The following is a 16039-nucleotide window of genomic DNA, read 5'->3' on the forward strand; positions in this document are numbered from 1 at the left end:
TGCAACTGAAACACAAAAAAAGATTTGTGCAGTGTATGGAGAAGGTGCTGTGACTGATTGAACATGTCAGAAGAGGTTTGTGAAGTTTCTCGGTAGTGTTGACATTTTGGCCAAATTCTTTGCTGTGGGGCTGTCTCATGCGATGGAAGATGGTTAGCAGCACCCCTGGCCTCCACCCATTAGATGCCAACAGAGGGAGATAGCCTACATACTCAGAATATCCAAATCAATAACGTTATTGGTGATAAAGAAAAGTATAATTTATTTTATGGAAAAAACCACATGGACTTTTTGGCCAATCCTAGAAATAACTAAAGCAAGCCCAGCTCAGGGTTCTCTGAAAATACAACCCTCAAAAGTGAAATACACTGTTCAACTCTGCAACACACAGTTCACTGAAGCGACGACTAGCGATCTTTGAGAAATACATACACAAGGCATGCTCAACAGCAGGGTCACAAATGAACTGTCCCTTCCACAAAAGTAAATTGCTTGTCTTAACTAGGAAGATAAATCATTTGTCATAAAGTATTTCTTTGCAAAAAGCTACCATGTAATGTAGATTACTAAAAAATTATACCACAGAAATATACACCAAAGTTATTTTCAGTCAACAGTTTTGAGTTTGTCTTTAATCCCTTTTATTGTTTCTTGCTTAACAATGTTCAGAATCTTCCAGCTGAAACCAAAGTGCTTTCTGGGAATTCTTTATAAAAGCATATCTTCTTTGGAGAAAACACTCTTTCCAACAAGAAATACTAAGAAATCCAATGGTCTAGATTTCACAACTCTTTAAAAAGAAAGAAAAAAGCTATGTGTCTTTAATTTCATTAAGAATTGCTATTATACAACAAGCTTTTTATTTTTTCATTCATAAAAACAGTCCACAGCATTCATAAAACAGGGTGGTAGAAGAAATAACGAGAGACACTTTTCAGGTGGATTCTTTATGTTTAAGAACAGATGAGTTGGTAGCAATTGAATACAGATGGAAACAAGTACAATCCATACAAAAACAGCAGTTGGAAGGGGGAGAAGAGTTATCAACCAAGGTAAATTCAGAGCTTTCAGGCATGCAACTCAACATCTGAATTTTCTTCACTTAAAAACCAAAGTTGGTGCTTTATTATGTGTTTATAAAGAGGCTACAAAAGTATTGCAAAAATGTTAGCCTTACATATACCACAAAAAAAAAAAAGAAAGAAAGAAAGAAATGAATAAATCCCCAGCTACACCCAGGCTAATCACAAATTCTCCCTAACCAAGACAGACACAGAAAAATAGCTTTTTACAAGCTGGGCTTCAAGGTACAATGCCTTTGAGCTCTCACTTGGGTGTTTCCTGCTCATGCTCTTTTCAATATAAACAAGTATGATTTATGTAATGGAATACATACTTGAAGAATTCCTTAAAAAAGAATCACAAGTTTCATTTTATATATACAACAAACTTTTAATTATGTACTGAAAATAAATTACAGGAAATAACCTTAAAATGCAACAGAGGACGAAGTCACGATAAACATTCCCATTGAATTCCCTTGGGGGGGGGGGGGGGGGGTTGAGACTGCAGTGCTCAAGGAAGATAAATATCACAAATATATCAAAAACCTCAAATAGTCTATGCATTCACACACTGACGTGAGCCACAAACATTCCTTCACAGGGACTGTACTTATTAGCCTACCACAGAACCAGGTTTTGCCATAAACTACAAAACTTTTAATACAAAATTGCTATTTATATATTTATAATTCATATACATGCCCTATCTGTGAGTTTAGAAAATAAAAGCTACCCACTGTACAGACACTCTTAACTCATAGCTGTAGGCAACATTTTTGGATGGAATTTCTCCCCCAATAAGATTAATGGCATATTTTATGTACATGAAGACTAAACCGCATAATGACAGTTCAGTTTCCCAGATATGCATCTCCTTTTAGGGCAGGTTTAAAAATTTAAAAAGGCAAGAAGAATGTACACCTCAAAATCACTTTGTTAGCTACAAGAGTTGTCATGTAATTTCCGGGGAGTTTCTGATACATGCATGTATGTAATACTGGTATCGAAGGCAGTAAAGCAGTATGTACTTTTAATGTAGTGGCTCAAGAAAGGCTTCATTGTCATTCCGATCTGATTCTTGATAGTGATTCATAACTTCTCTAAAAATTAAAATTCAATGGGACACTGTGTTAAAAGACTCTAAATAGATTTCTTAAAATATTTTCCCTGAAATATCCTTTTACATAAGACAAAATTCACTGACGTCAGATTAAGTAAAAAGGAAAAGAATTAAAAACATGGCACAAATGTGCGTGATAAACCACTGCTCCTCAGCCAATCTCCACGCCTCAGGAGCCACGAACAGAATGCTTAAAACCAACCAACAATTTTCACACTCTGTGGCAGCCATCTGTGAAGCCGGTTGTACTAAACTACTTCTACAGTTGATTGTAAACTTTGGTTTATTCGTATCTGAGTTCTCATTGTACAGCAAGCATGAGAAGGGGAGAGTGGAGTCCATGAGGAGATGACTGTCAGTCTGTCTTTAATCTGGCTTGATGAGACACCTGGTCAGTCAGGCCTGCTTTGATAGAGTTTGTTACAGACTGCCTTATGTTTTCCTCCATCAAATTATCACCCAGGGGCTTCAACACCTGTGGTATGAGAAATGTGCAAAACAAATAAAAACATGAGGTAAAAAAAGAGTTACATATAAAAATAGATATAAAAATTCAATTCAAAGCAATGAAGAAAATAACCAGGAATGTGGGAAATAAAAAGATGCTTCTCCCAAAAAAACAAAAGTCATGATGCTACAAATAATGCAGTTAGACATTTTATAACACAACAAAAACCACTTTCCTCTTAGTCAAACCATTCACACTCCCTATGAGATGGATGTGCAATTCCATACCCTATGTGCAGCATCAAATCTGGTATGTATACAGCATTTATGCAGACCGGCCCAGGCGGTCCTGCTTATTGTCCTACATGTGTAAGTGTGAACACTTCAGAGAGAGAAAAAAGTGTAAAATACTGTCTAATTTTTCTTCTTGTTATTGTTGGACGACAGTCTCTGTCGCTGTGCTGATGAAAGAGCACGGTGGACCATTCGACGTCTAGTAACTTCAAACACTTTGGAAAACACCTAAAACATGGAGTGATTTGTTAGGAGAATGGCTCAGAGAGTTTAAGACTACAAGAATTTGAGACTTTGTAGGTTTCTCACCTTCCTGGGACTCCTCTGAAGCAAAAGAGAATGCAAAAAAAAAAATTTAGACAAAGTTTGTTGACACAGCACAGACCTTCTCTGACTAGTGATCACCTTACCTCAACTACACTGAAAATATTGTACATACTTTAGATTCTCCCATTTAACTGTCTTGTAATGCTGGCACCTCTAAAGTCCTAGAATCTGTGCTGTACAGGAGATGACTGGATTTCACAGGAAGACATTATACAATTACTGAAATTCATGTTGCAGAAAATGAGTAATGGTGCAAAGTTTTAAGGTGGACAATACTTTTTTAAAAAGTGACGTTGTAATAGCCTTTAATCCATCTTCTACTAGAAGATACCAAAGGAATGTGAAAAGTGACATTTTTGAGATAAAAATTTAAATATAACAAATAGCCAAACACAAACTTCCAAATTAAATCTGAATAAAACTGAGCATTTTTCTAAAGAATACAAAATTCAAATTAATATGTGGGTCACTTTATAAAGTAATAATGGCATTATTACAAGAAAAGCCAACATTCAACTAAACTTCCAAACTTTCTTAAAAAATGGTTTGCTTCCTCAGTCTTTGAATTTAAAGCCAAAACCAACATAGACCTGCATATTCTAGATCTTCAAATAAGCCCAATACTTCAACAGCCCAAAAATGGTATCTGAAAATGCCTATTTTACTGTCCATCAGTAATAACTGTAGCTTTCACCCTGGTCCTTGATACAATGCTCAAATATTTCATGACGACCACTTTAATGATCACATCCTTAAGTGGAATTTTCCGTACACAGGCAATTCCAACCCACAGTTGGCCAATAAACAACACGGCTTTCCTTAGCAGATATTTGTCAGGCTCGATTCTGATTTCTGGTTTGAGGTAAAAAAAAATTATGATGTGAATTCTGGTTGAAATAAAGGTTATGATTAAGAGTTGGATCTCTGTAGTGCTTTGCTTTGTTCACTAGTATTTCCATAGTACACAGATCAAAGCAAGTTTTTTGGTGTAAGAAACCCCTACTGGATTGTTCCTTGTAGTACACCAGTAACTTGCTGCCATCTTCCTGGGAGGCAGTGAAGACCTAAATACCATCTACTATTTTTCCTGCAAAACAAGCTTGCATTGCTTCTTGATGGTATTTGTAAGAAACTTTTCTTGCTTTCCTAAAGCACTGAACTTCCAAACTTCTTTTCCTTACCTTCATAACTCTTTCACCAATTATATTTTCTTCTCTTAGGAAGAAATGCTTAGAGATGTGCCCTGCCCACTGTTTGGTAGAGTCACCTCTATGATTAAGAATCTGTGCAAAGGATATTAGAGCTTTCAGCCAACCAAAGCACGCTGTAGTTACGACTTTAAGGGAAAAAAACACTCTCCTGTTCACACTTTATATTCAGATTATACATCCAAACGAAACAGAAAACCCCTTTTGATAGTCCTCATGACAAGGAAAAGTGGGTATGCAAATACTGTGCAGGGAGGAGGGGGAATCATAGAGATTAGTCACTGAAAAACCAAGAGATAGATACCAACCTGTTCCCACAGTATCTCAGCAATCTGATCAATCATTGTTCCAATCTCTCTGAACTCCCCAGAGTATTTAACATATGCCCAAGTACAAAGAGAGGTCAGTGCCAGCCCCATGACCAGGTTACACAGGACGGCTATAGAGGTCAGGCCAATGAATCCAGTCAGTCCTGAGATTATATACATAGCAAACATGACCGCAAACAGTGTGGCAGGGGTACGAGCAGCATAGAAGATATTTTTCCCATCGTTGTGCTTTATAAAATTTGCATAGGTTTCTTCGATTTCGGCCTCAAGCTGGTCCTGATAACGACGGCAGAATTCATCTCCACCCATTTTTTTTACTGAACGAAACTGTTTAATCGCCACTTGCTTAAGATCCAGGTGTTTTCTCTCCAGATCTGAAGGTGCAATGTAAGGCTTGTCGCCACCACATACCTGTACAGACACAAGTACAGTACGGCACATTACACGCCAGCAATAAGTAACACTTGAAAGTTCCCTTCTCATAGTGTTTAGTCTCAAAAAGTCAAACCACCTATATGGTTCAGTTTTAAACTTGTTCATAATACCGCAACACATAACCATAACCTATCTACTGATAACCTATATCTTTAACAGATGCAGGCAAAATAAGTTTTCCAATAATGACTAATACAAGTAAAGACCAAAACAAATTACACTGCAATCTGTACCTGACTTCACTTAACCCACCTATTAGCATAAAAGTTCAAAAGACTGCTGGCAAGAGTGGGTAAAAGATAATAAATAAAAAGGTACTTTAATGCTCAAGTTAGCAAGCTTAGCATAGACATTGCTACTGTCCTTAAGCTAATATTAATTACATCAGAAGCTACTAATAAAGCACCTGAATCATATGCCAGAAAATATTTCAGTATGGTTTGTAAAAAAACTTACTACCCATATCCCATACTCTATGTGAATTATTTTCTTAGTTTACTTCTAGCAGAGATGATAACAGGGAATTAAGAAATGACGTAACATAAAAATGCATAAGGAGTACAAATTATTTCAATTATTTTAAATAATAAAAACCTTCTATATCTCACTCTAATGTCAAATTTAAATTTTAGTTACAAACCTGTTCCATACTTTTAGAATAAATCTCTCTTGCTCCTGCTACTGCAGCAAGATTATTAGCTTCAGCTGTTGCCTAAAAAATAAAATGTGTGCCAATTTTATGCAAAAAAATAACTGACGATTCTGTAAATCCTGATTAACACAGTAAGTTATATACAATGAACAAGTCAGAAATGAACCAGAGAAAATATTACCAACTTTCAGTTTTCCCTTCCAATGGAAGGAAATACCAGTATAAAAGATAATAGCATTTTTTTCTAGTAAGACTGCCTGCCTAATTTTGTTTTGCTTAGGTTTGTTAAAATGGGTTTATAGAAAATACCACATTTGCTCAGGAAATTAAACAGAATTAAATAGATATAACACTAAAATATGTGAAGTCTCCAGATGTAAAGAATGAAGTATTACCTATGCAGTTCTTTTTTTTTTATTTTTATTTTAATTGTTGTTCAAGTACCTATATGGTTCTTTATCAATATTACATGAGACATTTTTAAATGTACAACATTGCCTATTGGGTATTAAGAAAATACTGTTTAACATACTATAAAACTGAGAAACTGCCCCTAGTAGCATTAGAAGCAGCTCTAAATCACTAATACAAAGAGAAAATCAGCCTTATTTCAGACAACGTTCACTGTCAAAGATTCAGCGATACAGAAACACTTGGCTCCAAGAGGCCCATTTTCAGCTGTCTCCTGCAACAGAAATTCTGCTGCGCTTTCTGAGCAACTGAAGAGAAGGCACTGCGGACTCTCATTTCTGGCGGCCTGTGTGTAAGCAAGGTCTACAATCTGTGGTTACAAATAAGTCACATAAAACCTTCAGGACCCAGTGTACAGATGATGTGTTGTAGAACTGTGCACCAGAAACCCCTATAACTTTGTTAACCAGTGTCACCCCAATATACTCAACAAAAAGGAGATTTAAAAAAACTTCAGGAACCATGACATGTATTGCCTTAAATATCTAAAATTTATGTGCATGCAAAAAAGCACCACCCCATTTCCAGCTTTTATCTCTAAAGCAAAGGTTTTTTTCCTCCTTCATGAATAAATACGTGTACAACGCACACAGTACCTGAAGCATGGACTTTGGATGTGGAAGTTCCTCTCCTTGATAAATTTTAATGTAAGCCTGAAAATACAGAAGGCTCATTGTATTGGTAAATTATGCAACTTGTTTCTATAATCTCAAAGAAAAGAAAAAGTATTAAATATAAAATTACTCACTCTATTAAAAGAAAAATCTAGGCTTTAAAAATCACCTACTCTCATCCCAACAAAATTAACCCCATGCTCAACATTATTAAATACACAGGTTGCTAAATAATATCCTAGAGAAATATTTCTAAATATAATTCTAATTTGCATTAAAGTTTTATCTCATATTTAAAAGTTATATATCAAATGTCATTTACTTTATGAAAAAAAATCCATAATTCTCCTTTACTGCCAATGTTTCAACTAGATATGTTGAAAACATTATAATTCAGTATTTTACTTTACCAGCCCTAATTATATTTCAGTTTAAGAAAAAATTATAAATTGTGGTTTAAGAGTAAGAAGGCAAGATCAGAGTTTTACTAAGTCCTCATAGGAATCTTTCTACTGACTCTAAATTAATTTCATAACTAAACAAAGACAGGAGATGTAAAAATGATCAAGTGCCCATAAAATGGTCACAAATACACTCTCACTTAACTGTTTTCCCTCCCACCTATCCATAACTACTATGAATAAATACAACCCTTTGAAAATGGTCTTGCTTTGCCAATCAAGCTATAAAGAGGAAAAGAGGAGAGAAAAAAATCTATGAATAATTTATTTAAGCCCAGAAATCAGTTTTGATACTTTCAGCTGCTCTTATCAAGTCCTCAGAACTCTGGAGGAGGCTTTTGTGAGCACTCAAGGTGGAGAATCACGCTCCTGATCCCTACCACAGAGGTGTTACAACAATGTGGTGAGTGGCTCTTGTCTCCGTGTCAGAACGAGTCAGGTAATTCTATACCAAAATCACTGTCTAGAAGATGTAAGTTGTCTGCTAGAATCTTAAATGTCCTTAAGTACTGGCACACTCAATTCAAGGCAGAAAAATAAATTATAAATGTTACGCTTTTGCTTTAAAATAATTTCTTGTACACACAGATGAGTGTTAAGTGAGCTACATTTCTAACTTAAAGTTACTTAATGTAGGAGTTTTCCTACCTTAAAGTATTCCACCAGAGCTCTACAAGTGACTTTAGATCCACTTATCTCTTTTTCTACCAAATTTTCAGGGGCAAGCAGCAATGGAACCAAGTTCCGAAGTTCTCGTTTAAAGTCTTCATCAATATCTAGGAGACATGAAATTAGGCAACGCATTAGTCCAAAAAAAGTGATGAAATCCCCATTGGTAAGAGTTCATAAATTCTGTTTCGTGAAACAAGAGTTCACAGTATCTATTACCTAAGTAGATGCATTTTAAAAACTCATCCAAACATGTCATTATCTCCCAAAAATAAATATAATCCCTCATCCCCCCCAAGAATTCTTTCAGCTCAAATAATAAATGAAACAAATTGTGGACTACCGAAACTAATTCCACATTAAGTATTAACTAAACTATCCCCTTCAAAAGGCAAATAATTCACGAAATTATATTAAATTGTAATATTAGATTGTTTTTCCAGCTATACATTAAAAGTTTCACCTATCCTCAAGCCTTTTACCATCCTTCTCAAAATAATCCAAAAACAAACACAAAAAAGTATACTATCACCACAAAACAGAGAGGCTTAAATCTGATTGCACCAATATAATATGCTGGGTAAAGCTTTTTAGCAGAGAGTAATCAGATAAAATACTGAAATGTTCTTTGTCTTCAGAATTTTTAGGACATCAGTGCTGAGCAACAAACAGACCACATTATAAAATGCTAATCAATATGCTGGCTGTTTGCAAAAACCAATGGGAAGCTAGAAAAACCACAGACAGCACTGTAGTCAATCACATCGTTAAGAATGCCACCAAAATGTCCTGTAGTAGAAGACGCAAATTTAAAGCACCATGTATTTTTTAAAAGCTTTCAGCCCCTAAAAAAATAAGTTCTGATTTTAGCAAGAATGGGAATTCCCACCTTTCAATCTCCCATCAAAATTAGGATTAGTTGCAACTTTAAGACCAGGATGTGGCAAAAGGAAGCAACCAAGATTTGAGAAACAACTGTGAATGTGCTTCCTTACATTCTGCAGCTCTTCGTGCTGATTCTGTTTTACCTGAGGGCAGAAGGAGACAGAGTGAAGATGCAAACGGGAGAGAAAAAAACCTTTAAAGAAAACACACACATACTCACATGCATGCACACTTAACTCAGATGCTATTCCGATAGGTGTCTAACAATATAAAATTTTACTAGACCCATTTCTGACCACTTTGGTAGGATCCCACTTTATCTTAAACCAGAAAAGATGTTTTTCCCCTACGTTAGTTGCCAAAGATATGAAAAAATAAATACTAATAACTAATTGTGGTATCTAACACCAGAATAACAAGTCATGATTGTGATTTACAAGTCAGTTAATAAATTAAGAATTTGCCTTTAAAGTACTTATAATGGCAAAGAGACAAAGTATTAACCTTCCCACAAATAAAAAGGTCAGCCCCTGAGCAAAATAAGAGGTGAGGTGAACGGCTCCAGTGCAATCCAAAGAACCCTAGAAATTTGTCAGGATTTCAGCATTCACTCCCAATGATGATGATTAATGCTAATGCTAAATTGCATTATTGGGGAAAAGAGATTGCTGTGTATTTTCTGGAAGAAAACCTTAACTTCAGATTTTTAATAACTACTTATCCCAATATAACTGATATACTCTCCCAAAGACTCTTCCCAAAAATCATTCTTAAAAAAACATACCAAAAGTACACCATTCACAATCAACAAAACCTGGAAACTGCCTAAATCTCCATTTAGAGTAGAACTGAAAAATCGTTGCCTATTCATAAATGGAATAAATGCATAGCAGTGAGAATAAATGAAATAAACTACATGCAACATTATGGATTAATCTCAAACATAATACTGGACAAAAGAAGCTAGGCACAAACAAATACATACTGTATAATTCTTTTCATAAAAAGTACAAAAACAAAGCCAGTTAGAGGTCAGGATAATAGTAGCGAGGTTGGGTGGGGTGGTCAGTGGATGGAGTGGGTGTTTCTGGAAGCTGGGTCACATGGCTATGTTTAATTCGCACAAACTCATCAAACTGCACACTTATAATCGGGCACTTTTCTATATCACATCAATAAGACATTAAAAATCCTTGCTGGCTTCAAAATATGTAGTTCTGAGTTTTGGTAATATGCCTGATGTGCTTGCTATATGTTAATTCCTTCTAAAGAGCAGGGTCTGAAAATGCCTTTCAAATACTCAAGATTGAGGAACTGGTTTTAATCTCATTTTAGGAATGTTGTACTTGAAGTTTTTGAATGCAGTTGGGAAACTAAATGCGTCATTGAATAGGCAAACAAAATTTTATTAACAAAGAGAGAGAAGAAAATACTCCTACTTATGAATAACAAGACCTTGATGTATCTTTTGTGTGTGTGAGTAGATGAGTAGTAGCTGACCAGAGGGTTTCCCAAGTAATTCCATGGGAATGAAGGATCGTGTTGGTGCAATTATTTTCCAGGAAAGCCTTAGTGTGGCACAGTGCATGGGCCAGGAGTCTGGATATTTGGGTTCTAGCCCAGTTACCAATAATTAGTTAAGGGACTAAAGGCAAGTCACTTTTATGGGTTCCAGTCTATGTTACACATAACTTAAAAAAAAAAAAGACTGAACTAGATGGTATTTAAAATCCCTTTTCTAGCTCTATATGCTCTCTACGAGATAGTATTCCTCGGAGACAGAACCTTACATCCTCTGTGCTCAATGAGTGCACATTATACGAGGGGTACCCTAAAAAAACAGTATTATTTTCTGCAGGGCAGGCCCCTTGTAGTACAGGCTTCCCCCACTAGGTGGGTGTTCTAGGAACCCATCTGTATCACTGTACCAGCTGGCATTGTTGTGAGAAGCTGTGTTCGACTTCAGCGAGTTGTTTTTTGAAGACTCTTTCTACACGTTTGTCCATTTCAAGATGGGTGATTTACTAGTGCACCTGCCCACACCGCACTGAGTATTCAGCAGTTTTTGAACAAAAATGGCATAACACCCCCCTCATGCCCCTCCCTCCCTATACACCCAATTTCACCCCCAGGAGACTCTTTTTGTTTCCCCAGATGAAAAAAGTCCTCAAAGGGAAATGTTTTGCCGTTGTGGAAAAGGTGAAACAAAAAACAGCAGAAGCACTGAAAAACATCAAAATCAATGAGTTCAAAAACTGTTATAAGCAATGGAAAAAACATCTCAATAGGTATACTGCATCATATGGAGAATACTTTGAAGGTGACTAAAATTTAAAGATGTAAGAATACACACACATTTTATAAATAAATTCCATTTTTTCAGGGGGTCCCCCCTAAGTTTAGAAGCTCAGCTGGGCCAGAGAGGAACATGCATTCAACCTCAGCAGATCAAAAGGTCTCCTTCAAACTTTTAGCCTTTGAATATTGATTGACTGAGGGGGCAGTTGACTCTGAAGAGAAATGTTTGCTCCTTAATTTCCATTTGTGGTCACTGTCCTCTGTTCATAAATCACACATGGAGCCATCTGGGCTAACTGGGGTGCTCAGTTTAGTCCAATGACACCCAGAGATCAGCAGTCTAAGTAAGCAGCTGTCCAGGCAGCCCACCCTTTATCCAGCGTGACACTCACACTCTCCTCTCTAAGAAATAGGGGCTTACCTGCAATCTCTTCTCAAGGAATTGTTTTCCACCTTCCAAACCATATGAATGCTCATAAGGATAACTCCAATCTCGAATCAAAAACATTAACGTCTATATACAGGGGGAAAAAGAAATCATTTCTTACAAAATTTTACCCAAAAAGTCACTACTCTAACAATTAAAGCCTCCCTTACACCCTTTAACAATCCTTATCAAAAGTTATAGTAACAAAATGATTAATACCATTCATAGTTAATAGCAAGGACATACCTAAACCAATACTCCAGCCCCTATACCAAGCAACTGACTCCATGTGAGAACCTCGCTATATACAAAGAGTCACCACAAGCAATAATACAGGATTTCTAAAATTAACAAAAGGCATATCATACCATATAGATCATAATATTAAGTCAAGGCTGTTTAACTAGAAGACCAGCGAACCTAATTCTAGACCAACTAATTCTTTTCACAGAAATTTTGAATATTCGCGCACACTTAGGTTTCTCAACCTCAACACTATTGACATTTAGAGCCAGATAACTCCTAGCTGTGCACAGTTGTTCTGTGCACTGCAGGACGATACACAGCATTTCTGGCCTCTATGCACAAGATGCCAAGAGCATTAACCTCCTCCCCCGCAAAATGTGATGACAAAAAAATGTCTCCAGACACTGGTAAATGTCCTGTTGTTGGCAAAATTACCCCAGTTCAGAAAAAATAAACCAACCAAATAGAGTGTATTTCAACCATACACACAAAATGAGGCCATAACCTACCCAAATATTTCATAAAAGTGATCACTTGAGCCAGACAAGACTGAGGCAGAATCAACATAAACCCACTAAGAATCAACAGTAATGCTACCAACACAGGAAGGACTTCACACGCTGATGAGCAAGCGGGTGGAGTCATTCTCACCTCCTGTAACACGACTGACCAAAGAGTACTAATGCCAACTTATAAATTACCTTTGTTTTTAATTAACCTCTCATTTTTTAATTAACTCAACCAAGGTTCTATCCTGACTTACTATTCTGTACCTAGCATTTAAAAAACATGGCGATATAGGAGCTGGAGATGAGGCAGAGATATAATAAATTGTATATGAAACCAAAATAAAGAATTAACAGGACTAACCTCAACTTGTAATGTAACACACAGAAGAAAACTATAATATTTTGTAGTAGTTTATAATGTTAAAAAAAATTTAGGTGAGGATCATAAATCTTGGAATTAAATAATATCTAATTAAAAGAAACATTAATCTCGTAATCTAGGTAAAAGTATTAAGAATCAACCTATAGTCATTTGTTCTATTTCCTATCAAGTTATCCTACTACTGATGAGTTGGTGGTAACATTACCATAAGTCAGCATCAATTCTGCTGCATCTACTGCTAACAATGAGTTTGTTGTCATATCCTCATGTTTTCAGAGCTACAAGATGAGATGGCTCAATAGCTGTTTGGCTCATGGGTAACTTTTAAGAAATAATAAAATATTTATTTACCTGAAATGGTTTCTGGTAGATTTCTTCCATTGCAAGTCTACCGTACTCTGTAAATAACTATTAAATCAAGTTATTTAAAATAATGCCTCCAAAGAGATTGAAAGAAGACTTCTGTAAAGTTGTTCTACATCAGATCACTAGATGTCAAAGCCTTTAAAATCATTTGAAAGTCCAGCATTTAAATTTCTAACAGATTGGATATACATTAAAATTTAATCAATAAAAAGTTTAATATATAAGAAGTCAAGAAGTCATACTTCAGTTTAAAGTCACACAGTATTCAATCTTCTAGAGGTAAAGTCACAATAAAGTAGGCATTAAATTTTCAATACTTGGCATGCATCCTTTAAGACATACGTACTTGCAAGTGCTGAAGATCGTCTTCTTGAATATTCTGAGACAAATTATATACCTATTAAAAAAATTGTTTTTATTAGTGCTTTATTTTGAACACCCAGCTGTGTAGAGCTTTACTTGTGGAAATGAAGGCTATTTTGTCCCTCACACAAATGAATCACCGAGTCACTGTTACCCAGTGGCACATGAGAAGGATACTCTCTCTGTTCCTAATGGTCAGGATAGAAGATTAAGAGGGAAGCAGTGACCCTGGCTGGCGTAGCTCAGTGGATTGAGCATGGGCTGGGAACCAAAGTGTCCCAGGTTCGATTCCCAGCCAGGGTACATTCTTGGGTTGCAGGCCATAACCCCCAGCAACCACACATTGATGTGTCTCTCTCTCCCTCCCTCTCTCTCTCTCTCTCTCTCTCTCTCTCTCTCTCTCTCCCTCTCTCTCTCTCTCCCTCTCTAAAAATAAACAAATAAAATCTTAAAAAAAAAAAAGAGGGAAGCAGTGATGGTAAACTATAAAAGCCATGAATACATGCATAAAGGGCCTAAAAAATGCAGACATTTTAAAAAATGTATTATATAGTAAGTTTCTTTTTCTCTTTCTCAAAGTTACTTTAACGTTATGAAATAGTCTTTTTTTCTTTTTAGTAAAGAATGTTTCCACAATTATTTTTCTAAGTTAATAAAGGTGAGGGGCATAGTTCTACAAAGATAAATTCCCCCCGATACAATCATAGTACATAGTTTATAGTTATTCAGTGGGTATTCCAACCACCATCAATTCTAGCATGGTTCTCTTTTTACTTAAGTAAACTCATCAGCCTAAATAACATGAAAATTTTACCAGTCTATGGTAAGGGAAAAAAAAAACAGTAGGTGGCACTCTTGCCCTTTCTACAATGTTTAAGGAGGCTGTCCAAGGCACAGAGACCAGAGCTAGTAATGGAAGATCTACGTACTCTCAAGGGAGAGAAACTGCAGAAAAGATTCGCTAGGTCCAGTCCTTCTAACTCAGGTTTTTAAAAGGTGACCTAAGCCACCACAGGAAAAAAATGGATATCCACAGATGTCACCTCTGCTAAGTAGTTATGTCTGAGAAAATAGGGTTACTCCAAAGACAGAAAGAACACTTTGTTCCAACAGCAAATGAGTGATAATCTGGCTGAATCACTTGGAGGTCAAAAATATACACAGCCCTGGACGGGCAGCTGAAACAGTTGGAGCATCACCCTGTACACCAAAAGGCTGTGGATCCGATTTCCAGTCAGGGAACACACCTAGGGGGCAGGCTGATCCCCAGCTGTGGAGTGTACAGGAGGCAAAAAATCGACATTTGTTTCTCTCTCGAATCAATAAACATATCCTCTGGTGAAGATTTGAAATACACACACACACACACACACACGTGTGTGTGTGTGTGTGTATTGCCAATATAGGTCAGCAAAATTAAAATAATTTTCTCAGCTGACTAACTTTAGAGTATTTAAAAAGTCATTAATGACAGAGGTGATTAAACCCTAGATTTAAACTTAGAACTGAAAACACAACCAACCTATTTTTACCCATACTGACCTTAGCATTTAGATAAGAGGTGTAGATCCTCTCACTGTCAGAGCCAGGATGCAAAGAGCAATGAAAAAGCGGATTTGCTTATTCAGATCAGTACTTAACATAGTGTATTGTACTTCATAGGTGCTCACTAATTATTTGTTGAAAGAATAAATGACCAGAGGATCAATCTGTCATTGATCTATCAGCCAGACAGCTTACGTAAGGAAGGTCAGAATTCTAACCTCAAAGGCAGCGAAGAAAGCAATAATAAAAAATAACTTTGATCTTCCTGAATATTGATAGTTTACAAAGCACTTTCTTACACACCGTCTCATTCGGATCTCCTAGCTGACTGTACACAACCACAGGTGAGACAGGCAAGATGGGTAAAACCCTCGTTTTACAGATAAGAAAGCAGGTGAGTGGCCGTAAGTGGTTGGTTGTCCAAAACCTGGCCAAGTAAAGTTGAATAAATAAACAAGAGAACACCAAGGTACAAGTTTTCGGACAGAGAAGTCCCCCATTATAATTTAAGGTAAGCCACAAAGCCAGCTGATCTGAAAGGGTATAACGCGGTACTACAAACCAAACACGTGGCTTCTGCTTACCACAGGGATCAGTTCTGCCAGCTTGCAAGATCAGAGAAAAAGAGGCTGAACGAAATGAAAACAAAAGACCCAGGAGGCTCCCCAACAGCAGCACTTGGTTGACAGTGACAGACATCCCCAGCCCCACAATAAACAGAAGCCAGGCTGAAAAGCACTCCTCTTTTATCTCATAGTACCCAAGACTTCTTCCACTCTGACAACTCGGTACTTCAAACTGAGGAAGGCTAGAAATGGGAACTTAGAGACTGACTTGTCACATGTCCAGACTTCACTGGAAAGCAGAACAAAAATTCCAAGACAGTGTGACAGCGTCACCTACCACCCAGTGCTGAGAAGAAACATT

At 36.6% G+C, this 16039-nt stretch overlaps 1 protein-coding gene across 4 annotated transcripts in view; it reads right to left on the reverse strand.

Annotated features, from left to right (window-relative positions):
• Positions 1 to 630: 630 nt before the first annotated feature.
• Positions 631 to 16039, reverse strand: part of ATL2 (atlastin GTPase 2) — a 48810-nt gene continuing 33401 nt past the window's right edge. The window contains exons 5-14 of one of the 4 annotated variants that reach the window (XM_028517561.2): positions 13551 to 13601; positions 13190 to 13246; positions 11696 to 11788; positions 8981 to 9119; positions 8071 to 8198; positions 6944 to 7000; positions 5865 to 5936; positions 4769 to 5200; positions 3235 to 3249; positions 631 to 2659 (exon numbers count right to left, since the gene is read on the reverse strand). In XM_028517561.2, coding sequence (XP_028373362.1) covers positions 2540 to 2659; positions 3235 to 3249; positions 4769 to 5200; positions 5865 to 5936; positions 6944 to 7000; positions 8071 to 8198; positions 8981 to 9119; positions 11696 to 11788; positions 13190 to 13246; positions 13551 to 13601 — 1164 coding nt within the window. In that variant the 3' untranslated portion in view covers positions 631 to 2539. Of the gene's footprint in view, positions 2660 to 2689; positions 3154 to 3234; positions 3250 to 4768; positions 5201 to 5864; positions 5937 to 6943; positions 7001 to 8070; positions 8199 to 8980; positions 9120 to 11695; positions 11789 to 13189; positions 13247 to 13550; positions 13602 to 16039 lie in introns of those variants that run through there. The other 3 variants (XM_036027876.1, XM_028517562.2, XM_028517563.2) reach the window with 3 other exon arrangements.

The sequence above is a fragment of the Phyllostomus discolor genome, chromosome 6 (genome assembly GCF_004126475.2).
Source record: "Phyllostomus discolor isolate MPI-MPIP mPhyDis1 chromosome 6, mPhyDis1.pri.v3, whole genome shotgun sequence".
Lineage (NCBI taxonomy): Eukaryota > Metazoa > Chordata > Mammalia > Chiroptera > Phyllostomidae > Phyllostomus > Phyllostomus discolor.